Here is a 14221-nt window from a genome sequence, read left to right as displayed (position 1 = left end):
TCCAACATTATGATAAAAATACCCCCTGAATGCTCACAATTTCATCAAAATAGTGTCTTCTAGTTCTGTTCAATGAAAAGCACCTTTTATAACAAATTTGATGCATCTACTGTCAAATGAGTATGCATCCAGTATGTCAAAGAAAGTATTTCTTTTAATATTTTGCATCTAATTAAAAACCTATGTATATGAAATCATTATGACAAATAATTAACATTAAAATATATTTAAACTATGAAAAAAATGTTATTTTAATTTTAAGAGGACAAAAGCATTAACATTTAAAGCTTGACAAAAATCTTCATTGACAGTTGAAACTACAAAACCTCAATATTGAATAACCAATGTAAAATGATTTTGCTTACAATTTTTTAAAAATATCTGGCAAAATGCATACACCCATTTTATTTCACAACTCCAATAAAAGGTAATGTTCAGAACAGCTAAAATTTGATAAGTCAACTTTTAGACCTATTCTCCTTCCTCCCCCATTAAGTCCAGCATCAACAAGGCTAATGCAGTTGGGGGGGCACTTCAATATTAGACTGCAGTATATGTATTTCCAGTAGCACTGCATTGTCTGATAGTCTGAGTATTTGTAACAGTGTGCTCATTATGAATTGGGTTCAGGAGGCTCTGCTCTATTCCACTCTCAAGCACTGGCTGCTGCAAGCAGCCCACCTGAAATGCTTGGTTTAAGTCTGTTTTCTCCCTCTTGGCTTGTGGCTCTCCATTTTCATCCATCTCTTCTTCTATTTCACTTTCAACTTCACTGCCCTCATCTGCAAACACAAAAAAAAAAAAAGAAAAAAGAAAAGAAAAAATAGCACAAAGGGAAAAAATTTGAATACAAAGGCCTTTATTTTACAAATAACATGAAATATGAAAACACAGGAAAGTGTAGCAACCAATCATATCTTCCTTTTTCCAACTGTCCATCCCCTTCAGCTCACCAAGATATACAATTAAATTTTGAAAATTTCTTGTGTAAATAATAGACATTTAAAAAATTTTAACTATTAAGGCCCTAGAATATTCTAATCATTATATACTATATATAATGTATAGCATATTGTACCCATATAATAGTAATATTCACATAATTTAAACTATGATGCAGCTTTAGATTCTGCTTAACTATATTTTCAAAAAAAAAGAACTTGTTTTGCTCCAAGAGACACAGTAGTTCTATATAAAATTATACATTTGAGAGTGCTTACCTTTATCCGTATGTCCAGGGGATATAGCATTTAAATCACCAAACTGCAAAATAAACATTAAAAAGTGTGGACACAGTCCTACACAAACATGACCATAGATTATCTATGGTAAAGCCAGTAGTATGCTCTAATGGCTTGTGGCTAGTATGAAAGTGCATGCATTTGACTGCGGTCACATCCATAGTATACCAGTTAATTTTCCATTCCATTATATTTGTGTTCATATTAAGGAAATTAAAATATTCTCAGCAATTAAAACAATAGGATATAAACTTAAGCATGTTTTTGCGTTTTTTAGGGTAACTTCTGTCAAGGCCTTTGTTGCTTTGAGTGAGATATTTCTGATATAGAATGCTGGAAAATATGACCGGTGTCCATTTTTAAACTGCAATATTTTAACCAAAAGTTTGCTTAAAAGTTCCCCTGAAATGGTGTGTCACTAAAGGCAGTTATAGTGTAGCAAAACTATATGTAGGGTAAATAAATGGCACCACTGAAAATAGGGTTGATGGTTATTACAGCATATTATGCTGACTAGTTTACTTATAAAAAATAAAGTGAAAAGTTGCTCACAAGTGAAAAATCAAACTTCTTTCCTCCCTTTCATTGTCTGAGTCTTTTACCCTTCTCTTAAATGAGAAGCAGCAGAGCATGATTTGATGAGTTAATCTCAAATAAAAGCAGTACAATATTTAAATAAATATATTTCTAACTATACCTGATTCAGTCCTTTTCAGAAATACAGAAAGATAAAACTTCAGTGAACACTAAACCAGCATAAGCAGCAGCAGCCCTATCCTTCCAGGTTCCCTCACATATACTCCCTCCTCACCCTCCCATACCCATCCTTTCACCTTAAGTCTTCCACATGGCCATGCAAAGAACCATATGACAGAACTAACCCAAGAAAAATAGCCCAAGGGATTATTTTGGACAGGATTAATTCTCTGATCCCGTTAACCACAGGACTGTCTGAGTACTTGTGCCAGCATCAATCTACAAATCTAAGGGGATGGGAGAGGAGGAAACAGTGCTTTTCTCAACTGCAAAGACAGTTCATAATGGCTTCAAGTGTTTGTCAAACTAGCCTTAGTCTTTCCCATTTTATTTCAACTAGTCATTAAATGCAAACACAAGAAGCCATGCATTTAATGAATGTTTACAACTTCCCTGTTCCCTTCTCATCTCTCAAAACTTTAGATTACATGTTTTGTCTCTAAGATAATATGTGTCTTAAGTTTACCAAAACATTCTAGGAAGTCCCACAGTACACCACAAAAATTACATTTGACATATACTATGTCAAGAAAACAAGAACGTAGCAATATTACACTTTTGCAATACTTTGCTATAAATGTAATAGCAGAGTTCAAGTATCTAATCAGAAAGTAATTTTTTTTTACATGTCAGATCAAACTACAAATTGAACCAAGACTTCCAATCTCTATGAAAATGTACATATTTTTATAATATTTAATTATACATTTAAATATATCCTGAGGAAAGAATGATATATCAAGTCATGCAAGGTGACTTACAACTTATCAGTAAGATTAAGAATGATATAATGATCATCAAGTATAAAAGCATCAAGCTTCAGTCTGGTGAACTATCTATTGTATGTCCACATCCATTTTCTAGAACTTTAAAAGTACAATCCCTTGATGATAACTCCTAAGATAATGTGAATTCTTAAGCAACTTACACAAAATTAATGGTTAGGGGAGCTACTGAAGAAAAAGAGGTCTGAGGAAAACTTCAGATTGCAAATACCATGAACACATATAAGACACAGTGATTCTGAATTTATACTTTGCTCTGTTTATTTTAAACAAAATACATTGAAATATAGGCATGAAATTATGCCATGTCCCAATCCTGCAAGTACTTCTGTGCTACTTTCATTTCATTTGTGTGAAACGTGAATGAAGGTATATAACCCAAAGTTGAAGATGCCAATGTATTTACAACTTAATCTACAACAGATTACAAATATTATTAAAAAAATATCCCATAGGTCTATGGAAATGTTAAAAAACCCCAAAGATGCATAGCTAAATTCACCAATCCATTGTCTTGTATATTATCTTACCTCTCCCATAACTGCGATAGGTGTTTCTCCTGTTGCCTGAGCAACACGATGTTCGACTAAGTAAAACATGTACTCATCGTAAAGCAAGCGGATCAGATGAAAAGAACCAAAGCTAGCAGCACTGCGTAAGGTTAAATCTCGAATCACCATTGAGCTATTTAAATATGGGGGGAAAATATGAAATAAATATCACAATTCTTTAATAATTTATTCATATGGAATATACACTTCAAGAATAATAGAGTAATGCTATTCAAAACCATCTGATTTATGGTGTCTACAGAAAGAAATGTCTGGGAAAGACAATTATTTGTCTTTCCCCTTTTTTGAAAGCATGGTTAGAGACCACATTACACAACTAAAAGCTAAATTTTCAAAAAGGGGGGAAGGGTTTTTTTTGGTGTATGCACAATTACCAATATGTGAGCACATGTAAAGACTGAACTTAGCAAAAGGAAGTTTTTTGTTAAAATTTTAAATAACAAAATTGTATTAAAATTATTTAATTTTAAACAAAGTGGTCCTTCAAAATATTGTGTCTGTTTTGCTCCCATTCCTAGTTCAAATGTTTTAATTGGTATGATTTTTAAAATTGTAAAATTTAGATAAGTTTGTGTATACCTTATAATAGAAAAATGCAGATTGTGGATGTAAACATCCATATGATACTCTCAGAAAGTAGATGCTATAAGGTACCATTTTGAAAAAAAATAGCTTTACTATGTTAACTGATACAGTAGCAGATGACATGGAACATTTGTCTTGTTCTTCTTACATATTAAAAAATAATTTTTTGTCCCTACATTATAAAAATAGAACCCGTGGTATTTTAATAACTAATATTAAAACATTGACTTTAAAACGGTATAGCTATTCAATCCAAAATGTTTCATAGCATGTTTCCAAATCAGGATAAGATTCTAACCTCATTACACTTGCACAAGGCCTTTAAAACAATATACAAGGATAATTTTATCCGCTGCTGAGTTGCACGTAGCACTGTGTTTAATGTTAAGAACACTGATCTTTTTGGGGGTGGGGGGAAAGCTCTAAATTTCTTGGGAACTATTTTCTGATACTTTTTTCAACATTATTATGGCATAAAATTGAGGAAATAATAAAATAGCTAAAATAATTTAGAAGACTACCTGTAGAAAGACCATTTTAAAAGAAATTGCCGCGCTGCTTTAGGAAAGCTGGGTCTTCCTTCATATGGTTTCAATGCTTGCACCATTACATTATCAAGCCAGGCAGCCCACTGCTCCAGAGTGCTCTGCTGCTGAAGTGTCATCTTGAAATCTGTTTCTAGTCTTTGAACCACATTGTCATCACACTGACACACCCAGGAAGCCTGTTCCTGTTATAAAACATGGCAAACATGAAAGCAAAACACAAAATGTAAATTATTCTTAAAGACTGAACAATTAAATTAAAAGGATGAAATATACTTATTAGACAAACTAATGAGTATTTTTATTTTCATGTCTCTCTCAATTTTGTTGGAAGAAAATGAGAGGAGGAATCCAAAGTACAAAAATGGGCATCAAATAAAGCACACACACAAAAATACAATGGAAATCCACAAATACATTGCAATGTTCCATATTAATTTTCATTAAAGAATTTTCAACTTCCCTCATTCATGATTTTTCTAGTAAAAATTTCAGGAATTGTCAGGCTTGAGACTGCAGGAACAAGGAGTGAAAGGGCAGTCAAATGGAAGTTGAGAGAGTAAAAACTAAAGAGGAACAAAGAAACCAAAGTACCATGGTCACTTTTGCTTTGAAGGAGTGTCCTGGTTCTGGCCAGGACAGAGTTAATTTTTGCAGCAGCCAGATGGGTTAAGGCTGGGGTTATTCTATACTACTTCACACTATGCACAGGGGGTGATGTGGTAGGCCCTATGTGGGGCCTGAACCAAAGTTGGCCACTGTGTGAACCTTTAAACATATGTACCTTTTCAAAACAACATATGCAATTTTAGGAAAACAGGGGCTTCGTGCTTGACATGCCCAGGTGCCTGGCTGGTGGATGGATATGCCAGACCACAAAGTTCCAAAATAAACATCTGGTCATGTACCTTTATACAAGTAACAATATAAAAATGAAACCCCTTTTGTTTTAGTTTGAAAGATGGGTGTCTGCCAAGGAAGGTGGGAACCTCCCTTGGAATGGAAAATATGACCCACTTCCCACTGAATTATTATAACCTTGAAATTAAGGGGCTTTCAGGCAAAGATATGGGAAAAGGAATAACAGTTCTTTACTAGTATGCATATATATGTATAACAAGGCAACCAAACAGCCACAACAGCAGCAGCAACAAACAAAACCAGAAACCCACTGGATGCCACATGGTGAGCAATCGCATGTGAACTGTTTGCCTATCTTATACACTCTGTTATTAATATTGTTTCTGTTACTGTTTGTTTTCTTATCTCTTTGCTGTTTTTTGGTAATTTGTTCTTATCTCAACCCGTGATCTTTACCTTTTTGTGCCTCAAATTCTAGTCTCCAGCCCATGGCAGGGGGAGAGGGTTAGTGTGCGAGTGGCACATGGTCTGTGGTCTTTGAGTAGGAGCACTAAACTGGGGAATACAATTCCTAAACCAAAACATCCTTATTTGGTGCCCACAGCATGAAGGATTGAGATAAAAACAAATCTGCCCAGAGCAGGTTGGAAACAAATTTGATCTAAGCATTTGCTGTACTGGTACAGAGCTACTGGTCACAATGTTGCTTGGTCTGTTAACGTGGGTGTTGTATTGTCTTGGGGTGACTTTATGATGTTGTATCCCTTATCGCTGCTCTATGCCCAGAAATTAATTTTGTGCCTTTCTGTGCCTTTAAACTGAGCCTGAGAGGGGGGAGAGAAAAAACCAAGAGAACTTTTCAAAACAGTTGTTCAAGGACACAGATACACACTCCTCTGTGTTCTCCTGCTGCAGTAGCAAGAGCAGAGGAAGCACCCTGCTTGCTTTTCAGCCAGCTTTTGGCTCCTTTTCTCGGGAGGGAGACAGAGAGTTGAACTTTGTTGTCCTGGGACTTTGGTTTTTCCCTTCTTCTCTTCTGAACTGTTTCAACATCAGAACACACCAGGAGAATTTTCCACCAAAGCCCTGGAGGTGGGCCCACACCGACCCAGCTCTGAGGAGGAGGAGAGAGACCACACCTACAGAAGGACTCTGAAATCTTCCCAGGTTTCTCTCCACAGCGAGAGGTTTTATTATTTAGCATTATTATCCTTTTCTTGTGTGTTTGTTAAATAAATAGTTTTTTATCTCTTTCACTTTCCTCTGAGGAAAATTTTTTTCTTCCCGAACCTGGTGGGGGAGGGCTGGTTGTAACCTGCCTTCTATCAGAGGATATTTTCCCCCAAATTTGTCCAAACTGGCACAAATAATTAGTGGCGCCCAACACGTGGCTCGAAGAAAAGCGAAAAAATCTGTACTAATTACATTTTGGTTTGAATTTAATTACTTTGTGTTGGGGTAAAGTAGTCACTATGCTGGTTGAGTTCATAATGTTTCTCTGGCTTGATGTACTAATGTCTTTCTGGTCCCAAGGCCTGTTTGCCTATCCACAGATTGCTCCGATCTTGTCCCTGATACGTACTTTTTGCTGAGCAGGGGCACGAATCTGGATTTCTATTTTGCTGTTGTCTTGGGGTGACTTTATGATGTGTATGCCATATCGCTGCCCTATGCCCAGAAATTAATTTTTGTGCCTTTTTATGCCTTTAAACTGAGCCTGAGAGGGGGAAGGAAAAACTGAGCAAAATTTTTTCAAAGCAGTTTGCAGCTTGTTCAAGGTCACACAGAGATAGCAACTTTTTTTTCCAGCTGTGGCAGGGGAGGGAGGAGGCACCCAGCTTGCGGCTTCCCGGTCAGCTTTTGGCCAGTTGTTCAGTTTCTTTTTCTCTGGTGAGAGATTGAGAGTTGAACTTTTTCCTTCCCTGGAATTTCAGATTTTCTCCCTTTTCTACTGGACTGCTTCAATATCAGAGCACATTGGGAGGACTTTCCACTGAGCGCAGAGGGCCTGGCCCTGGGCCAAGCCCCTGCTCTGAGAAGACCAAAGGGAGGACTCTAACACTTTCCCAGGTTTTTTCTTCACAGCGAAAGATTTTTATTATTTATCATTATTTTCCTTTTCCCGTGTGTTTGTTAAATAAATAGTTTTTATCTCTTTCACTTTCCTTTGAGGAAAATTTATTTTTTCCCAAACCTGGTGGGGGAGGGGTGGGAGGATGTATTTCTAAATTTGGCCAAACCGGTACAGCTGTGCTTGGTGATAATGATTTATATGAAGTTAGCAGAGGTACAGGCAGTTGTTCAAAGTGTGTATGATATGTGGTTTCTCCGTCCTAACCCCAGTCTTAGTTTTAGTAGCCTGTTTTGGGGGTTTATTAGTAATTGCACCCAGTTTGTTAGAGGAGGAGGAGACGGCATTTCCCAGCCTTTAATCTCCCTCCCCTTTAAATTTGATACATTATCTTTTGAGAATGTTCAGTTTCTCCTGGATGTTAAAGAGACCACCTTCCTGGTATTTTAACTGGTAAGCTTCCTCTATGTGGTTTGCAGCTTGTCTAGAATGAGGGCTCAAATTTCCAGGGTGACTGATGAGACATCTGACCCAGATGTGGAAAATCCTGAGTGGTGTGGGGAATGGGAGGATATCGGCCAAACCCTGAAGGAATTCTCTGACCCAATAGCTTGGAGTTTCCACCCTGAACAAATTCAGAATCCAGCTGAGGTAGGAAAATATCTGAAAGAGAAATACAATGACAATTCTAATGAGAAAAGACTCATTGCAATATGCTGGGCCTTGGCATATGCCCATCACACACTGCTAGGTACTGTAGAGCAGCAGGTAAAGGTAGAGGGGCAGGAAGCTAAATCAGCAGACACCCCAGTCACTCAGGCTGCAGCCAAACCAGACAGCAAGCCTAAGCCATTGACAGTAGCTCCTGTCACGAGAAAAAAGCACACAAGCAATACCAATTGCCCAGTGAAAGATGATGCAGGGGAAGGAACCTCAAAGTCACCAACTGACTCAGGCACAGAAACCATTACTGAGTCCATGTCCGCAAAGGACCTTTGTAGCCTAAAAAAGGACTACACCCGATGGTCTGATGAACACATAATAAGTTGGATGGTCCGTATTTGGGATGCTGCAGGTGATGATATAATGCTGGACAGTGCTGAAGCAAGGCATTTGGGATCCCTGTCACATGAGCCAGCTATCGACCAAGCGATAATAAGGAGGGCTGACTCTGTCAGTCTCTGGACACGGGTTTTGACAGGCATGAATGAAAGATATCTGTGGAGTATGCCCAGCCCCTGCCCTGGAGGGATCTCTGCTGAGATAAAAGATTTCGTAATCTCCCAGCAGGACTCCCTGGAAAGGCAACCACTTCTTTGGTCACGGCGAGAAAAGACAGACCCACAATCCTTTAGGAGACCCTATGCAGATCCTTTGTAACCCATTGGCCTTTACCTATCCCCTGTATCCCTATAAAAGCTAGGCCTCTGCCCCTGTGACAGAGAGAGCTCTCGTCCCTGGCTTTCCCCTTCGCCAGAGTACGGACCGACAATAAAGCTACCTTCCGTGCGGAACCAGCCACACGAACCTCTCGTCTCTCTCTCTGGTCTGGCTTGGCCTGGAGTCTGCCCTGCAGAGCTGAGCTGGAATCACAAGCTGATAATCACTAAAGAGCTGACAGTCTCTGCAAGGGCCCTCCTGGCTAGCAGCTGAGGGAAGACACTGGGACTCGGGAAGGCGATTCCTTTTGGGACCATCTCTCCAGACCAGTCACCTCTTCCTGGGTCAGAGCCACTGACCCCATCACCAGCTGTAATAACTGGCGCCCGAACAGCCATTGGACCGCAGACCCCGGATCTGGCCTGAGCTGCGTCTTGACCACGCCAAGACAGAACCAGCCCTTAGTGTGCTAATCCTCTGAAGAAAGACCTATGTTTTAGCAGGTCTTTTGGACGGGGACAGTTCGAGACCCTCATCTCCCACCTAGGACTGAAGTCCCTGAGGATCGAACTGCCAGACCATCCCCCCAGCAGACCTTTCTAGGAGCCAGCCTCACCAGAAAATGGGATTTTTAAGTTTAAACTTGGGGCTCTCCTCCTCTTTTTTGTGCGCAACTTAAAGTAATTTTTGGGTTTTTTTCTCTTTTTTCTGCTGAGGGAGGAACTAAGATGGGACATAGGCAAGCTAAAGCCAGCCTTTCCCAATCTGAGAGAGACCTATACCCCTTTCTTCTAATCCTTCTCTTAAAATCTGACTTTAAATTCTCTAAAGGTGCTCTTTCTAAGAAAAATCTCAAATCTTTCACTAATTGGATATCTCGAAATTTTCCTGATGCTACCACAGACTCTGTCCTTTCTGATCCATTCTGGGACAAAGTGGGGAAGAAACTCTATTCCTCTCAAGCCACAGGAAACCTCTCTGTTTCCAAATTTATTCCTTTATTTCATTTAATGGTTAAAATGTGTCGTGCTACGAACCCACCTCAGACAAACCCGTTCTCTGCCTTTCCCCCCTCCTACTTCCCCTCTCCACCTCCGGCAATAGCCAGTGTCATACATAAAATCCCTATTAGTGCTTGGTCTTTGCATATTAAGTGCTTTAATTAATTTTGAGTTAAATATTTTTAAATTGAATGTTAAAATTAACCCATCAGCCCAGGTACACAAATCAAGTTTTATTATTTTGGTTTTCACTCGTTCCAAGCTGTTCATTTGTGCCCTTCCCAGTAAAAATCCCCATTTAAAAGTTCCCCAGTTAAAATCCCTTTTCAAACATTAATCACTTGTACACCATAAGAGTTATCTTTCCTATGTTTACTGTATACTTTTACAAGTGTTTTAAGATGTGTTGGATGTATTTTTTTATGTTTTTACTTGTACTTTGGTTCCAAAGAAGATTTCAAAACCCCAGTTCCAACAAACAGCACAGCCCCCACAGCCATTACCCTGTAAGCTCCATAGCAACCTGAATTTTAATGACCCTTATCTCAACTAATACCACTCCTCTGACAAGGGTGAGCCATTGGTGGACAGAGATAATCTGTCAAAGGGAAAACACCAATCACCTTAAACCAAAGGGGTGGGCTGTGGGCGGACTGTGGGCGGAGCAAAAGCTATAAAGGTGCAAGAGAAAGACACGCCCCTCCTCATTTTCCCTTCCTCTCCAGTTGAGTTCAGTGCTGGAGAAACCTACCCCTTCTCAGGGGCCTTTAGAAATATATTTCTTTTTGACCAGCCTAGCACTGCAAGCCCTTTTTTTCTCTACCTGAGGTCCAGTGCTGTCTAACCCTGAAGACCTCTAATCCCTGCGCTCCAGGGGCATACCTCCTGAGCCACTAGGATCCCAAATTTTTATATTTTGCTAATTTTTGCAATTTTTCAATTTTTCTGTTTTAATAAATTGTTTTAATTTCTACTAAGAGTTGTCTCATTCCTCACAACTCTTTTGGGGAACTCGTCCGGGATCCTATTTTTGCCCTAAAAGTCCAGGTATTTTGGTTAATTTTACTATTTTTGAATTTTTGCAATTTTTTTGGTTTTTTTTTCCCTTGGATTTTCTGGGCTCCCACAAGGATTACTGCAGTGGAGAAAGGACACCTCCGGTGGAGAAGGACTTTGTGGTAAGGCTTGAACCCTTCTTAAAGGGATTTTAGTTAGGGACTTACCCTTTTTAAGGGCTATTAGTTTTTGGGGAACCTCCGAGTGGAATTCCTTTGTGAGAGTGTGTGTGGGGGGGGGGGGGGGTTGGCCGCCCCCAGTGTGTGTGTGAGTGTGCTTGAAAGGGTTCATTTTTAAGGGCACCACGAGGGATCACCCTTTAGAGACACAGAGGGGAGGATCGAGTGTGGTGATCAGCCTTTCTGGGGAGAGGTTTCCACATTTTAGGGGTGTGCGCAGCCCCAAATTCAGTTTTATTAGTGTCTCAGTCTCCTCGGGTCTATGACTGAGGAGAAACCTCATTTTAAACCCCTTCTTTTCTTCTTTTCGGTGGGGGTGGCCGCCATTTTGAAGTTTTGAATTTCCGCGTGGTCGGCCTCCATTTTGAAATTTGGGGTTTAGGCAGGGCCAGCCGCCATTTTGTGTCCTTTTAATTTGAACTGCACCCCTTTGCTGTTCTAAGTGCATGTGTGAACTTGTTTTAGCTGCACTCTTGTGGTCAGTGCTATCTAGCACCTTTATACTTCCTGTTAGTTTGGAGTGTTTGAGTTATTGGATTAATCATAAGACACTACTTTGATATTTTGAATTAGTGTTTGTGTTATTCATTATAATCTTTTTCCTTTAATTCGTTTATAACTTGTTTTAGCTGCACTCTTGTGGTCAGTGCTATCTAGCACCTTTATACTTCCTGTTAGTTTGGAGTGTTTGAGGTATTGGATTATAGTTGTAATTTGCTTTATCTGCTTTAATCATAAAACACCACTTTGATATTTTGAATTACTGTTTGTGTTATTTATTATAATCTTTTTCCTTTAATTTGATTATAAATATTTTAAATTTATCTCTCCTTTGCTAATAAAGACAACTCTTGTTTCTTAAGTTTTAAGTATTATATATATAAAGCTATCTAAATTTCAGTTATACTTTAAACAATTTAAATACACATTAATTATTCTTATTATAATTAAAGTTCTTTTTTGCACCATATTTGTTTCTCACCAGCCTACCATATTTAATTTTTCCACAGATTCACCATCATTAATTCCCTTATATATCTATTATCCCTACTTACTTTTCTCTACATTAGTTGTATTGTATTTTATGCTTATGAATCTATTATCATTGTATTTTTTTATTGTGATAGTGTATTGATTCTAGGTTATCTTGTAATATCTCCTTATACAATATTCTAATTGTTTTATATAATATAATACTTTGGTTTATTTAATTAAAAAAAAAAAAAATTCTTCTGCACAAGCTACTTGTTTGTTTCCCAGTAACAAAATGGGACAAGCAAATAGCAAAAAGAACGACCTAATGAAGAAATACAAAATCTTCCCAGAGAGTCCATTAGGACAAATGCTCCTAAAGTGGGAAGAAAATCTTTTAACTAAAGAAAAAGACCAGTGCCAAATGATTAGGTACTGTGTTTTTAAGTGGCCAAAACATAAAATTAACAAAGATGGGCTCAAATGGCCCAAGTATGGGTCTTCTGAAAAATGGCTTTGTGAGGCTTTGCATTCTTATGTACATTACAAAGCTCTAAAACATTCTGATGAATTAGACTATGCTAAAATTTGGTTAAATTATTGGCAAAAACAAAATGAAGAACAAGGCAAGAAAATAGAATTGGAAGAGGAAACTAAATCTAATTCAATTGGACTTAATAAAAATTCAAACCAAATTTTTTCCATTGCAGAAGAACACAAACAGAAAGAAAAACAAAAACCTAAATTAAATCAACCAAAGTGGGACCCCCTAGACTACCTTCCTCCAGTAACTCCTCCAGAAAGGAGGGTCCAAATTGAACAAGAAAGGGTCCTTCCTTCATCAAGCCACCCAACCGAAAGGGACTCAGAAAGTGAAAAAGAAAATTCTGTTCCTTCCTGCTCTCACAAAAAGACAACCGGACAAAGGATTTCTTCTAGCCAGGATGGCCCAGCATCTTGCACTAGAAAGAAATCATTTAAAACACCTGACTGTCCCACCTGCCTTAGCACTGCCCATGAGTCCAAAATTTTACCTCTTAGGGAGGTACCCATGGGAAATGCTCAAGGAGGAATTGGTTATGTAGTTGTACCTCTAGCTTCATCTGAGGTACGGGAATTTAAAAAAGAAATGAAAAGCCTGATGACTGACCCCATTGGGTTAGCTGACCAATTTGATCAATTCCTCGGCCCTAATATTTATAATTGGGGAGAGATACAATCCATCCTACACTCCTTATTCACCATTGAGGAACGAAAACTGATTAGAGCCGCAGGAGTGACAGTCTGGGACAGAGAAAATAATTCTAATCAGGGCCCAATTGGAGAACAAAAATTACCACTGACAGACCCTGAATGGAACCCAAATTCAGAAGAGGGCAGGAGGAACATGAAAGACTACAGAAATTTAATTATAAAAGGGATTAGAGAAGCTGTTCCTCGAGTTAATAATATGAAAAAGGCATTTTGTGGGGAACAGGAAAAGGATGAGTCCCCAACAGCTTGGATGGCTCGGTTAAGGAATAACATCCAACTTTATTCTGTCATTGATTTAGACAGTGAAGGAGGCAAAACTATGCTAAAGGTACATTTTGTGCTTCACTCCTGGCCTGACATCAGGAAAAAATTGGAAAAATTGGAAAAATGGCCAGAGAGGGAACTAGATGAATTACTGGAGGAAGCCCAAAAAGTCTTTGTTAGGAGGGATGAAGAGAGGATGAAGGCTAAAAGCCGAATAATGAATAACTACTAGTGCTCCAATCCACAACCCTCCTACACAAAGAACTTCCCAAAGGGGCATCCCACAACAGCAAACCCAAATTTGCCCTCAGCAACAGCCACAGGTTTGTGCTTGCAATATACAATCTACCTCAATTGCTCAAAGACCTGAGAGGTTAATTTGCACATACTGTAATAAACCAGGCCACGGGCAGTGGTACTGTTTTAAAAAGCAGAGAGACCAAGGAGTCCTCCAAATGGAGGGACAACTTTTGAACAACTGAAGGGGTCAGGGGCTTTATTCTCTGGGGCAAAAACATCTTAAAGAGCCCTTGATAAAATTAGAAGTTGGATCCCAGAGACAACAAGTGGAGTTTTTAGTGGACACAGGTGCTGAAAGAACCTGTGTCACTGAAACACCTCCAGGATGTTTTATTTCTCAAGATACATTAGATATATATGGTGCTAATGGTGAAAGCTTTGCTGTTCCTGTAATTAAAA

General features: G+C 38.6%; 1 protein-coding gene across 2 annotated transcripts in view; it reads right to left on the bottom strand.

The window, feature by feature from the left end:
- Positions 1-312: 312 nt before the first annotated feature.
- The window catches only part of LOC138102746 (transcription factor RFX3-like), a 243462-nt gene continuing 229553 nt past the window's right edge, over positions 313-14221 (bottom strand). For both annotated transcript variants that reach the window (XM_069000496.1, XM_069000497.1), the window contains 4 exons: positions 4461-4669; positions 3313-3466; positions 1221-1263; positions 313-782 (listed from right to left, as the gene is read on the bottom strand). In XM_069000496.1, the coding sequence (XP_068856597.1) occupies positions 541-782; positions 1221-1263; positions 3313-3466; positions 4461-4669 (648 nt within the window). In that variant the 3' untranslated portion in view covers positions 313-540. The remainder of the gene's footprint in view (positions 783-1220; positions 1264-3312; positions 3467-4460; positions 4670-14221) is intronic.

The sequence above is a fragment of the Aphelocoma coerulescens genome (genome assembly GCF_041296385.1).
Source record: "Aphelocoma coerulescens isolate FSJ_1873_10779 chromosome W unlocalized genomic scaffold, UR_Acoe_1.0 ChrW_unloc_scaf_1, whole genome shotgun sequence".
NCBI classification, from domain to species: domain Eukaryota; kingdom Metazoa; phylum Chordata; class Aves; order Passeriformes; family Corvidae; genus Aphelocoma; species Aphelocoma coerulescens.
The sequence above is the reverse complement of the archived record's forward strand: the minus strand, read 5'-3'. Positions and strand labels throughout refer to the sequence as shown.